Below are 13000 nucleotides of genomic sequence, written 5' to 3'. Positions count from 1 at the left end.
GGGTTCATGATTCCCCCCACCCTTCCTGGTTCGTGAATTTTCGGTCTTAACTAGGTTAAAAAACTATTCACGGTAATCCGGAAGGCTTCCGCGTTCCGAACTACCCTTCCGCCCCGGCTGTTTAGGCCTATTAAGGGCGTTAATGTGAGCATCCGCTCGGCGCGGAGTGCTCGTTAACGGTTCCGCCGGTCATGATGTTATGAAAGAATAACACCCAGGAGCGCCATAAAAACATACATGTAACATTCGCCCGGAAGATACATATCGACGGATAACAAAACTAAGTCTTAAGACGACTGGCTAGCGTCTAAACAGAGCTTTGCATGTTTTTCACCGTCTCTACCAAGCCAGTACTTTTCGGTGGTCTTTCTTACATCAGGCTGACAAAAACGTTACTGTTCTCCGGCTTCGACCAGAACGCTCAAATTAACTGAATTACATGCAAAATTAGTGAGCTCATGGCTGGGTCTCTGTATCGCCAGACCACGAGGTCACTCCTAAAAACAGGGCTACTACTTATCATATTACTATTGTTTTTGTTCAGTAGATAAAAATCATCATCTCCATCGAAGATGGATCAACCCTTTCCCCCAACTCCTAGCACCTCATCCTTGTCAAAACTAATCAAAATATCAGTTAAATTCAAGTCAGGACATGACAGGATGCTAAAATTCAATACAAGTTCATAAAAGTTCCCGTCCCGAGACCCTTCCGGATTCTTGAATCCGGCGAATCAAGCTCCTTAACCTCAGGTTCACGCTAACTCGGAGGGCTGGTTTTTACCCTTCACCGTTGTTCGCAACGGCCTTGCAACTATTGTAACAGCACAATAGTTGCAACTCGGAACGTCCTCTGCTGTTCGGTAGTTCGTTGTTGTTTTTTAGTCTCGATTTTCGTACTGTTCGTAATCGCAGATAAAGTTGTTCTGTTTCTTTCTGCTATTTTAGCCAAAATGGCCGTTTTAACATTTCTCAGAAATGTTACGTCATCACTTCGAAAATTTAAAATTTAGAATTCCAGAATCTTCTAGCCTTCACCGTTTGGCCAATCATTCAAATAACGTCCTTATCCGTTCTAAATCGCCAATCCGGAAGGTTCACTGCTAAAATCCTGAATTCTGCAGAGACTGCATTTTGGCCATTCTGGTCGAATGTCACATATTTATGTCCAAGATGTTGAATGGTTACTATAAAATTGATGCCACAGAGTATTTTTGTTTAAAGGAATTCGACAGAGCCACCCGGTTATCAGAGAAACCTTTTTTCGAACTGCCGAAAATAAAGAAATCTATCTACCAACAGGAGTTTTGGCTCAGAACCTGCAAACTTGTGAACATCTTACCAAATTCAATCGACTACTCCAACCATCAGGGACTCAAACCACGACTACTGAAGCACTTCTGGAATTACTTCATGACAAACTATAGATACAACGATATTTCGACATGGAAACTTGCATGACACTGAAACTTAAGGGTGGAAACACCCAAGCTCTAATAGCTGAATCCATAATAATAATAATAATAATAATAATAATAATAACAGTAACCTAAAGTTTATACTTTTCAGCCAATATGTCATCGGACCCAAGATCGTCCGAGCGCCAGTCACCAACTGTAGGTACATATGTCTGTTCCTTCTGCAATCACCCGAGTGTGTCCCTGGCAGCTATTAGAGATCATCTTGAATCTTCGCATAAAGACAAAGTTTTCACTGACGAAGATTTCATTTCCAGTGTTATTTACAAACCTCATTCTCTGTCGATTAAACCTTCCTCAAACAGCTCCGAATCTGCCCAAGTCTCACCATCTTCTATCGATAGCAAAAAGAAATCATCGGTGGTAAGCAGAAAAGAACAATGTTAAAGTTATAGGTCAAAATTGTAGATCTAATTAGATTTCAGACAATAAAATTTGCATCTTGAATAGGTCGTTTTCATGATCTAAACAAGCGGTGTTAGGGTTTCCTAGATGAGACAATAATTTTTGAAAAATTTCAAAGAACAAAATGAGCCCTAGTATCCTGGATGATTTCGGAAACGAAACTGACCATTATCTTTGTTTCAGACAATTCGTTGTAAACTATGCTGTGAATCTTTCTTGGAAGGCAAAGAGTATCTTAGACACTTGAAATCATGCAGAGCAGCAGTTTCTGTTGCAAACACGACAGTTGCATCTACGACTAAAGCAGCACCCAAAGGCAGACCTACTCGTTCTGGAACTACTGTAAGTCCAAATCATGAATTTAAATACTTATATGCGGGGTCCTGCCGCTAGGCTATAGTCAGTACACCAATTGAATGGGCAAATCTCGTTCTATGCAAAAAAAAAAGTTTATCATAAAGTATTTTTGAAATTAATTGGACTTTTAACCTGGTAAGACTTTTAACCTGGGGTACTTTTCTTCGTTTAAATATGCTTTTTTTCCCTCGAAATTTGAAACATCGTTTTTAAGAGTAATGAACGTAGTGAAGACTCTTATATAGGTCCTGCTGGTTTTTGTTGTTTGTTTTTCCAGGAAAAAGGCTTAAAATATTAATGCATTTAAGCATAATACACTTGAGTTCAATTGAAATTCATCTACTGAAAGCGATGTAAATAGCGCTCTCCAAATACGAACGTGGAAATGGCGCGAAAGAACGTGAACGAGTTCTAGTTTCGAAAGTGGAGTTTAAATTGAGATTTGCAGCGGAATAAAAACTTTACCTGTTGATCCAATTTCTCAAATTGGGTTAATGTTGTTAAAAAAGCGCCGGTCAAAACTCGTTATAGAAATCATAAAAAGTGTCAATCTTAAATTGTTCTAGAAAATCAAAGAGTCTTAAGGCCATTTGTTTTTTCCTCGAAATTCGAAAAATGAGACTTTCAAAAAAGAAGCGGTATTTTTTTCTGTGTATTGACTCGTTTCCAACTGTCTGTTGGCTATGTTTTCTTCACAGCAAATAGTTCGTTTTTTAAGCTTTCGCTTTGTAACCAGAATATTTTTGGGTCTTCATGTGGTTATCTAACATGTTTTATCTTATTCAATGCGTTTCCGTCATAACCATACTGCTTCTGGTTCACAAAAGCGCCAATAAGTTGCTTTGGAGCAAAAGTTAAATTCATGTACTTAATCTAACCCTGGCTACTGTGCTTTATCGTCTGGCTTGTTCTTCCATCGATAAAATAGTTTCTGAAAAAAAATTAAAACAAATCTGATAAAGGGTTTGGACAGTCGCACATATAGATGGTTTTTTTCCTTGCAACTCCGGTTTGCGTCGAAGCAACACTGGTCCAATCTCGTCTCCTGGTTATTCTCCATTAAATTTTTATTGCGGCATGCATTGTGTGGTTCCAACTGCATGTCAATTGTTTTATACTCTGTGCTACTTTTAGAACTGGCTGCTCTTTTATAGGATAATTTTTAATGTGTGTGATAGTTCAACAGGTTGGCAGAGACTTACACGTAAATTTTACGGCAAGGTTCACTGGTTGAAAAGGTGGTTGATTCAATACGAATGGGCTAGTTATTGGTCACTCGTTCCCTCTTCCGTAAAATTTAGCTGGCTAGTTAAGTTATAAGAAATATAAATTCTTATAAAGTGACCTCGATTTTTTTTTGCTTCAGTGTTTGATTTGTATTTCAAGAGAGGAAGGGGGCGTGGGGGAAAGGTGAACAAAGTTCTCCCAACAGTCGAAACAAAGGTCAAACGAGGGCCTAAAAAGACAAGGGGCAGAGGTGGTGCCTCGACTGTCTCAGCTGCAGAACATGCAGGGCGGACGGTGAAACGAGAGAAAATCTCCTCCAAACCCAGTAATGCTATCACTAGTTCGAGTAGTTTAGTGCGCAGTGCCCCGTCTCCGAAAGGGGCTTCGTCTGGCGGGGATAGTCGGGTTACACCTCCTGGATCATCGAGGTCAGGAATGACGACCCAGTTTCATTCCACCCTCAGTGGATCGGACTCGCCTCTGCCTTACTGCGCTCTCTGTGACAAACAGTTCTCAATGCAGACCACATATCAAATTCACTTAGAGAGTAAAGATCACAAAGCTCAGGATCAGATCAAACGGGAGAAGGATAAGAGGAGGAACAGAATGTATGCATGTAGTCTGTGTCCTGAAGAGGGACCCTGGATCCACAAGAGACATCTGAGACAGCATATGCAAACAAATCAGCACAAAATGGCCAAAAAGGTACACAAAACAGCTTAGTACCCACCGTCCCCAATTTTTTTTTACTTCAAATACTACCCCCATTCTTTCGTATAATTCTCTGAAAGTAAAAAGATTTGAGCCTGTACTAGCTAACTAGTTTCAAACACGTGATGCTCCTGCCTTACCGTGTAAAACTCTTGTATCGGCCCAAAATTGATGTAAATCACTGGTGGTGAAGTGCAAAAGAGCCATGCTTTGAGTCAAAGATTCCGATAAGCTGAAATGTTGGCACCTAGTTAAATAACACTTATCATAACATATTTTGGGAAGATATAGTTTATTGGATTCTTTTTATAGAAGAGTAAGACAGTGTGTTGATGAAAAGAGACCACATTTGTTTCATGCTGCGCAAATTTCACAATTGACTAGTTAATTTAACAGGCGAATTTTTCAAGTGCAGCATATTGCTTCTGGGATCATTTTTAGCAAGAATTCCAAGTGGTTTGAAACATGGCTTAAACAGCAATTCTTTTTGCAATGAAATAGTTATCGGTTTGCTAACCCCATTCAAAGCCCTTCGTAATTGAACTTAAGAAATATGGTGTTGATGGCCGACAACAACCTTGTACATTTTAACTCATATTTTTGACTCAGCTCAAGTTTCTGTTTGTTCTGACATAATGAAAGTTTCCTCAATTAAGTGAATAAAAAGATGATTTATACCTTAAGAGATAATCTTACGTGAAATTTTGTCTATAGATGGTGATTTTTTTTAAAAGTCACAGATACAAAACCGGCAGATACACTGGGCGACATTGAAAACGCAACAGCAAAAATTCTAATAGCCCAAAATTTTCCATGAGGTTTTTACACAAGCAAAGCTTGTGTTATAGTATGAACACTCTTTTTTTCCAACCTAAGTCGCAATTATTGTGCGACGCAAATATTGCTGCGACAAAATGTGTTCATTTTGAAAGTGGTCATTTTGATCAATAACGAGCTCTTAAGTACAGCCAATGCTAAGGATATTAACACATACTATCATATTACAAGTTCCTGTTTGATAAAAACAGGTATTAAGATAATGTATGGGATCTGCTTTTTTTACACTTCGGAAAATTTTCGTTTTTCTCGAAAACTACTCTGCCGATTTTCAAAAGAGTGGTACGAATGGGAAGTTCGGCCACTCCCATGCGAGCCTGCATACTCACCAGTATCTTTTTTACCTTACCCCAATTTCTGCGGCCTTCGAAAAAGTGTGTGGGGGGAATTTTTGACCCAAATTTTTTGAAACTTTTAGACTTTTCTAGGAAACTACCCTCCCAAATCGGAGATTTTAGTTTTAATCGAACAGAAGGGTTGTGACGAGCTCCCCTGCTTTAATTGTTATGCTCAAATTTTTTCCCATCATAGGTTTTGACCCTCAGATTTACTGACCGATTTTTTTTTGGAAATTTTTCAACTTTTCTCGAAAACTTGCCTCCCAAATCTGAGGAGCTGAATAAATGATTACGCTTAAATTTTTTACACAAAAAGTTATGACCTGAAAAGTCAAATTTTCGATTTTTTTTACCATTTTTTGAAACTTTTTGACTTCTCGAAAACTGCCGAACCAAATCTAATGAGCAACGTTTAAAGCATTTTTCAACCTAACAATGCCTTTTTAATCAATTCGATTTTTTAGAAAGTTGAAGTAATTGATGAAATAAAACAGATTTTGAAGCCATTAAATTGGTATTTATTTTTCTTTGCTATAGGTCTGTTTTTGAAATTACCCTTGTCCTTCCGCATCAATACAAAAATTTCAGAAGTTATGAAACAGTAATCACTAGCTTTAGCTGGTCTCTAGTTTCTGATTAGTTCCACTACAATAGTGTTTATGCTCAAACTTTTGCACACAAAAAGTTATGAACCTCAGAAAAGTCAAGTTTTGATTTCTTGACAGTTTTTTGAAACTTTTCAATTTTTCTCGAAAACTACCATCCCAAAATTCTTTCAAACAAATATTTATAACCCTCGGAAAGTCAAAACACTGTTTTTAGCAGTTTTCTAATTGTCTTGAAAACTACCATACCAAACCTTAAGTTTTGGGTTCACTTAAGAGAGAAAAGGTTGAGCGAGGTTTTTTAAGCTTTTGTTTTCTCGAAAAAGTTCAATCTGATATCAAAGGTTTGATCAAGGCAACAGGGTGTAAGAACCCTCCGTGCATAAACTGCTACGCATTAAAGTTGAACAAGAATCATGTTTCTCGGAAAATTACCAATATTATCACTCATTTTTTAACAGAGGAACTACCAGGGTTTTGGGTGAAGCCCAATGCTTAGTTTTTTTTTTAATTACCTACTTGTCCCACATCAGTACAACAAGTTCTAAAAACATCAAACAGATACCTCCAGTTTTTGCTGGGCCTCTAGTAGCACTTAAGCTTCAAGGTATCATGGATTTGTTGCGTAAAGGTAGGAAGGAGACCCGCCACAAAATAAGAGGGTTGGAACCTGGACAGGGTCGGATGTTTTTAATGAGCTTTTTTGTATACTTATTAAAATGCGTCCGCTGTATAAATTGAGGCGTGTTAGTTGGTTTTTTTTTCAAATTGACTGGTACTGCTAATGCGTCATAATGGTACGGCTTGCGTCACTTAGCATTTATGCAGACTCATATTTGGCGTGCGACTATTAAGAAATAATGTAGACTCAAAGTTTTACTCATTCAGTTTTTCCCAGAAGCGTTATCCGTCATTTTTTTGCTCGTGTATGGGAAGTACAACTTCGCCTCTGTGTAAGAATTTGGGAAACTCATGTGCTTTTTCTCATAGGTAGCAACAGTATTTGGTGACCTGCCTAGAAGTTTCAACTTTATCTAAGAAATGTTTTATTTTTCTTGTTTTCATCCCGTTGAAGTACTCTACGTATGTTTCTAGTGCACGAGTTTTTAAATTGGACAAAAATGGCGGGATCATACATCTAAACGATTAACATGTAATTGTGACAATTTACGGCATCGACCACTTTTTTCTGAGCGTATGTTGTTTCCGTCAGTCGATAATTCGTAACAGGCGAAAACTCATAACAAGCGACAATGCGTAACAGTAGATTATGCGGGGAACACTGATTCACGCACAGTATTCCTCTTGTGGCGGATATAAGCGAAGCGGAGCAAGCGTATTCTACTTGCCAGCCAATGCCTTGTTACGAATTGTCGCTTGTTACGAATTGTCGCTTGTTACGAATTGTCGCTTGTTACGAATTGTCGCTTGTTACGAATTGTCGCTTGTTACGAATTGTCGCTTGCTACGTATTGTCGCTTGTTACGAATTGTAGCCTTTTATTTATTCAGGTTGAAGCAATGGTGAGCAAGATTTTCACAGATCAGCCCATTGATGACAATCTAGAAGACTTAAAAGAGGAGCAACGACAGCTTGCTGAAGTTGTGAAGGGAGGAGAAGCGAGTAAAGAAGGAGTCGACACAATTGCCGCCAAGGTTGATTCGGAAGAGGATTCTGTGACTACTTCGTCGTCTTCCATTCCATCTCCGTCTGCAGTGGTGATCAGGTGTAATGAAGATACAAGCACAGCTTCTTCGTCTCCTAGTCGTGGTTAGTGGTGCATTGTTGATACGGCTCAAATTAACAAATGCGAGAGCAGACATGTCGAGTATACTGCACTAAAGGGTTAAATCAGCCTGCTTAAGAGTAATGAACGTAGTAAGTACTCTTACATAGGTCTTAGTGATTTTTTGTTTGTTTTTTTCAGGAAAAAGTCTTAAAATTTGTTCACGCTCAATTTTGATTTTTCGCAGTTTGACTTATGATTTATTTTTACTTTAATTTCTTTTGTTAAAAGGAAGGCGAACCTCCACCATTGAACAGCAAAAGTGTAAAGGGCACGAAAACGTGATCGACTTCTAATTTCGAAAAAAGAACTTATCAGAAGGAAATTATCAGATTTTACAGCGAAGTTTCCCAGAAAAATTTTACCTATTGATCCAGTTTTCTCAAATTGGGTTAATTTAATCAAAAAAAGTGTCGACCATAATTGTTCTACAAATTCAATGCCCTTTGAAATAATCTATTTTTTCTTCGAAAATTGAAGGTTTTTCAAAAAAACGCGTCAGTTTTTTTTTTCAGTTTCCTTACGTTCAATACTCTTTTCCAAATGTCAGTTTGCTATGTTCATTTTTAGCTTGTTGCAAGGCATGATTTTGATGGAGCGTTCTTATCTAGATGTAGAAATCTGAAGAAGATGTAATTGAGTCTTAATTACACAAGCAAACGCTTCTGTTATATTGCGATTTTGCTTTTTTCGGTACTGGTTCCACCAGTTTTCGGGTCCCAGTCAAAAAGCTCGTTCCGAATAGTAGGCCCGCTCGGCCACTTGAACTGTTGTTGAAAATTTTTCAAGTGGATGAAATTTGTTTTCTTTTCAGAAGGAAAATTTGTTAACATATTTTCATTTATTACTTGTAAGGCTTTAGAAAAAGAAGAAAGAATATTTTTATTGTGCAAAACAGCGGCAGCATCAATGAAGGAAAGTGTATAAATTATATTGTTTCTAATTTTTACTGTAGAAAAAGTAATGCAGCCAAAAACTTTTCTATGAAACCTTGTGATCAAAAACTGTGTTCATTCATTTTGTGGAAGCAACGTGTTTTGAGCACATTTTTTGACAGACTCAGTTGTTAAACAAAAAATTGAAATCTGAGCATCATTGAGCCCCCTACATCAGAGGAACAATTTTTGTTCGTTTTTGATCTGGAATATTCCAGTAAGTACTTTAAGTTATCAACAAGAAAGTACCACGAAGTTTCATTTTATGAGAGGTGCAACATTAGATCGTCATTTCTTGCTCGTATTCAGATTTTTTTTACAAAAAATTTAAAAGAATTTTCGATTACGGTCTTAAATAAATGATTTTTTAAAATTGTTTTTGAGTTTTGCAATTTTTTGTGAGATTCCCAAAAAGATTCAAGTGCATCAGAATACCCTGGCTAAAGTAACATAGTAGTTACAAATTTACTTCACGTTTTTCAAAGAATGTCTTTCATTTTAAGAGTAATGAATCTTGTGAGTACTCTTATGAAGGTCTTGGTGATTTTTTTGGTGTCTTGGTGTTTTTATTTAACTTGTTTTGAAATCGTTCATTCAACCTCTCGTTTAACAAATACGTAAATAATTCATGAGTGTTAAATACACTATTTTCTTCGAAAATTGAAGGTTTTTCAAAAAAAAAAACATTTTTTTTTCAGTTTCCTTGCGTTCAATACTTTTTTCCAAATGTCAGTTGGCTATGTCCATTTTTAGCTTCTTGCAAGGCCTGGTTTTGAACTGTTTTTAAATTGGGTTTTTAAATTGTTCCCAGTTATAAACACAATTACAAGCTTTTAAATTGTTGATTATTTTTTTGGTAAATCCGCATGGTTTCTCTGACTCGTAACAACAATTGTTGAAGGTCTGCCTGTAAGTGTTTATATTTTTCAAGCAACAATTTTTTCAACTCTTCAACTTTTTGGATTTAAGTTTCCTATCTTTTTCCCCGCCCCAAAAACTGGTTCCTGTTTGTTTGATCTTTCGATCGTTGGGGAATCGGAAAATATTATAACAGAAAAATCAGCGTTCATAGAAAATCACATTTTTTCTAGGTGCCAGATCTAAAAAGTTGCAGCCTAAAAATAGTGGGAATTAAATCATGTTTAGGTGGGGGTGGAGTGAAAGTAGAGCATAGATCCCCTGCAGAGTTGGATGCATTGGTGAAGAAGATGTTGGAGCCAGCGAAGAAGTACTTCATTCCTCCCCCTCCCTCTCAGAGACCACCAGAGTACACCCCTTCTGGGCTGAGGGACACGACTGGGTTCGTAGTGTTGAACGACATGCCCAACAGACTACTTCCATGTAGTGAGTCATTTTTTCTCTACCCTGATTCTCTGAATTGTAATTCTTTCACTTTCAGTCTGATGAAGCACAACATTTTAAATGTAAAATTGTATAAATCAACTTGGGTTCAAGTCCTTTTTTTAAAAAAGTTCTTGATAATGAAAGTATGCTTTCTTTTTGTTACTATCAAAAATTTTGTTTTCAGTGCCCTCTTCTTTGTTTAATTTAAGCTAGAGGGATGCTACTGAAAGGTTATTAAGTGTAAAAGAATGAAACGATTTATAGCTCAAATGTGATAATATAGCTCATTTCGCGATTTATAGCTCAAATGTGATTTTTCGCGATTTTTTAAAAGTTGAATTCACTCTTTTTTTATTAAATGAAGGCAAACTTCACTAATGATCAGTAAACGTGAAAAGGTTACGGAAAACGTATTTCTCCACCCATTGAAAATGTGGAGGAACTTTGTATTTGTTGCGTTTTAGTTTTTTTGTTTTCGCGCAAAATCAGGTACCACAAGTAATCATCGGACTGGGTTGAGAGATATATCATATTAAAGTACCTTTCACTCGTGACTCGAACCACATTTAAGAAATTTCCGTGTCGAGAAAAACCGATTTTTGATTTTCGTCTAAGTTCGAGCAAATAAAGCAAGCGAGCAGGCCTACCACAGCTGAATTATGCCTAATTTAAGACCTTAAAACTTAACTTTAAGCAAGTAAAACTAATTTTAATTTTTTTTAGTGTTTCTAGTCATTTTTTTTCAAAATTTTTTGTCAATTTTCCTATATTTCTATGACTCTAATATGCCTAAATTATTTTTTTTACGCCAGATTCCTTTATCACATCAAGCAGAAACATGGAAAAAAATCTTTCTAACGGAATATTCTGTGATACTTGCCCAGTAACCGGCTATCTGTGTTTAGTTTCAAAAATGTAATAATTTTATAACTTTGTTACAGATTAGAAAATTTAAGAAAATAATTTAATTGATCCAGCTAAGAAAATAGTGCCTAACGTAACAATTCTTGAAATTCTAAGAGGATCATTTTCAAAAGTATAATTTTTTGAACTGCGAAAGTTGCATAAATAACCAGTGTTTCTGTTTTTACACAAGCAAAGCTTGTGTGATACTATAAACTCTCTTTTTTTCAACCTAAGTCGCAATTATTAGTGTTCATTTTGTACACAAGCAAAGCTTGTGTGATTTTGAAAGTGTTCATTTTGATCAATAACCAGCTATTAAGTACAGCCAATGCTAAGGATTTTAACACAGATTATTTGTTTTACAAATAACAATTAAGCTTAAAGGTATCATGAATCTGTAGCGTAGAGGTAGGGAAGGAGACCCGCAATAAAATAAGAGAGTTCGAACCTGGGCAGGGTCGGATGTTCTAATGAACTTTTTCGTATACTAGTTAAAATGCGCCCGCTCTATAAATTGAGGCTTGTTGGTTGGTAAATTTTTTTTCTTCAAATTGACTGGCGCTGCAAATGGGTCATAATTGGCTTGCGTCAGTTAGCAATTATGTAGACTCATAATTGGCGTGCGTCACTTAGCAATTATGTAGACTCATATTTGGCGTGCGTCACTTTAGAAATTTCGTAGACTCAAAGTTTTGCTCATTCAGTTTTTCCCAGTAGCGTTATCGGTCATTTTTTTTGCTTGTGTATGCGAAGTGTATCTTCGCCTTTGTGTAACTGATTGATAATTGGCTGGCTGTTGGATATAATTTGTTTGGAATAAAAATTATAAACAGTCAGAATCTTTTTCGGTTTCTCTTAGTTCATTTACGCTTTTCCAACTGTAATTTGGATATGTTGTTTTTCACTGCTGATGGACAAAAATGTTTTCATTGATTTTGTAATTTTAGACATTGACCTTTCGAAGCCTCTGGACCACCTTGTGTCTGTTCCGGGTGACAGACCACGTGACCGACAGATGGAAGTGTGGGAGGAGGCGGTGTCTCTAGTGCGCAAACTGGCCTCTTATTCTTCCTTACTTCCACCTACTTCTCAGGAACAACACAACAGACAGCTTTAATTCCTTACTCAAGTGTAAATTGAAACAAAAAACAGATTACAATACTAATTTTTCTGCGACACTTAAGCAGACAAAGCGGATGCGACGGTTTTTGAACATGATTATATCATTACATGAAGTCAAAATTTATGAAATAGTATAAATTTTTTTGCACATGATCATTTTCATTGGTTTTTTTTTGATATACTGTACGCGCTCGTATAGAGATGCAATCGCAACAAAAATTCTTCACAATCATTAGTTTCACACGTTCTGCTAGCCAAACTGTCTGCTTAATTTTCGCTAATCTCTCTTCAGTCTCATTTACACAATACTGTTATATTTCAATTGTAATACAAGTAGTCCTACGTTTCATGAGTATCTTCCTGCGTTTCAAATGTTTAAGTCTCATCGATGTAAAATTTGGTTCACGAATTTTGAAACGCTTTTCAACCAAAAATTTCTCGGCGTTTTAATTCATTATTTTGCCATTTGCCACTCGATATATTTAATTCTTATTCATTATCCAATTTTTCCAATACCTTATTTCAAATAACTGAATTCCTTATAAAAGTTCTTTTTGATTTGTAAACAATTTTAAAATGTACATTTATGATTCTAAACTAATACAATAAAGAAATCATCGACAAATCATTTTATATTTCTTTTCACCAGTAATGTACTCAGATTTTGGCCAAAACTTTCCAAAAATGCTCCGAATTTTGCTGAATATGGCCATTCTAGGGTTTCGGCAGAGCTGATAAGCCATACTAATTTTGCTCGGCAAGCTTTGTTATATTCCGACATGATTTAATTCAATCCTCTATAAACTTATTTGACCAGGCTTAAGAGGATGTTCATTCATAACACCTCATTGAAAATTGCGTATTGCTTATTTTATTTATACAAGCAAAGCTAGTATGATATTCCGAACTCTTTTTTTTACCAACCTAAGTCGCAAATATTTTTGCTCTTT

At 36.4% G+C, this 13000-nt stretch overlaps 1 protein-coding gene across 1 annotated transcript in view; it reads left to right on the top strand.

Annotated features, from left to right (window-relative positions):
- Nucleotides 1-12081, top strand: part of LOC134851108 (uncharacterized) — a 34128-nt gene extending 22047 nt beyond the window's left edge. The window contains exons 2-7 of the mRNA XM_063867039.1: nucleotides 1569-1840; nucleotides 2066-2224; nucleotides 3626-4171; nucleotides 7469-7727; nucleotides 9825-10022; nucleotides 11876-12081. Coding sequence (XP_063723109.1) covers nucleotides 1574-1840; nucleotides 2066-2224; nucleotides 3626-4171; nucleotides 7469-7727; nucleotides 9825-10022; nucleotides 11876-12045 — 1599 coding nt within the window. The 5' untranslated portion in view covers nucleotides 1569-1573 and the 3' untranslated portion in view covers nucleotides 12046-12081. The remainder of the gene's footprint in view (nucleotides 1-1568; nucleotides 1841-2065; nucleotides 2225-3625; nucleotides 4172-7468; nucleotides 7728-9824; nucleotides 10023-11875) is intronic.
- Nucleotides 12082-13000: the final 919 nt, after the last annotated feature.

This window comes from Symsagittifera roscoffensis, chromosome 7, assembly GCF_963678635.1.
Source record: "Symsagittifera roscoffensis chromosome 7, txSymRosc1.1, whole genome shotgun sequence".
NCBI lineage: Eukaryota > Metazoa > Xenacoelomorpha > Acoela > Convolutidae > Symsagittifera > Symsagittifera roscoffensis.
This window is presented reverse-complemented; position numbering and strand designations above follow the sequence as displayed.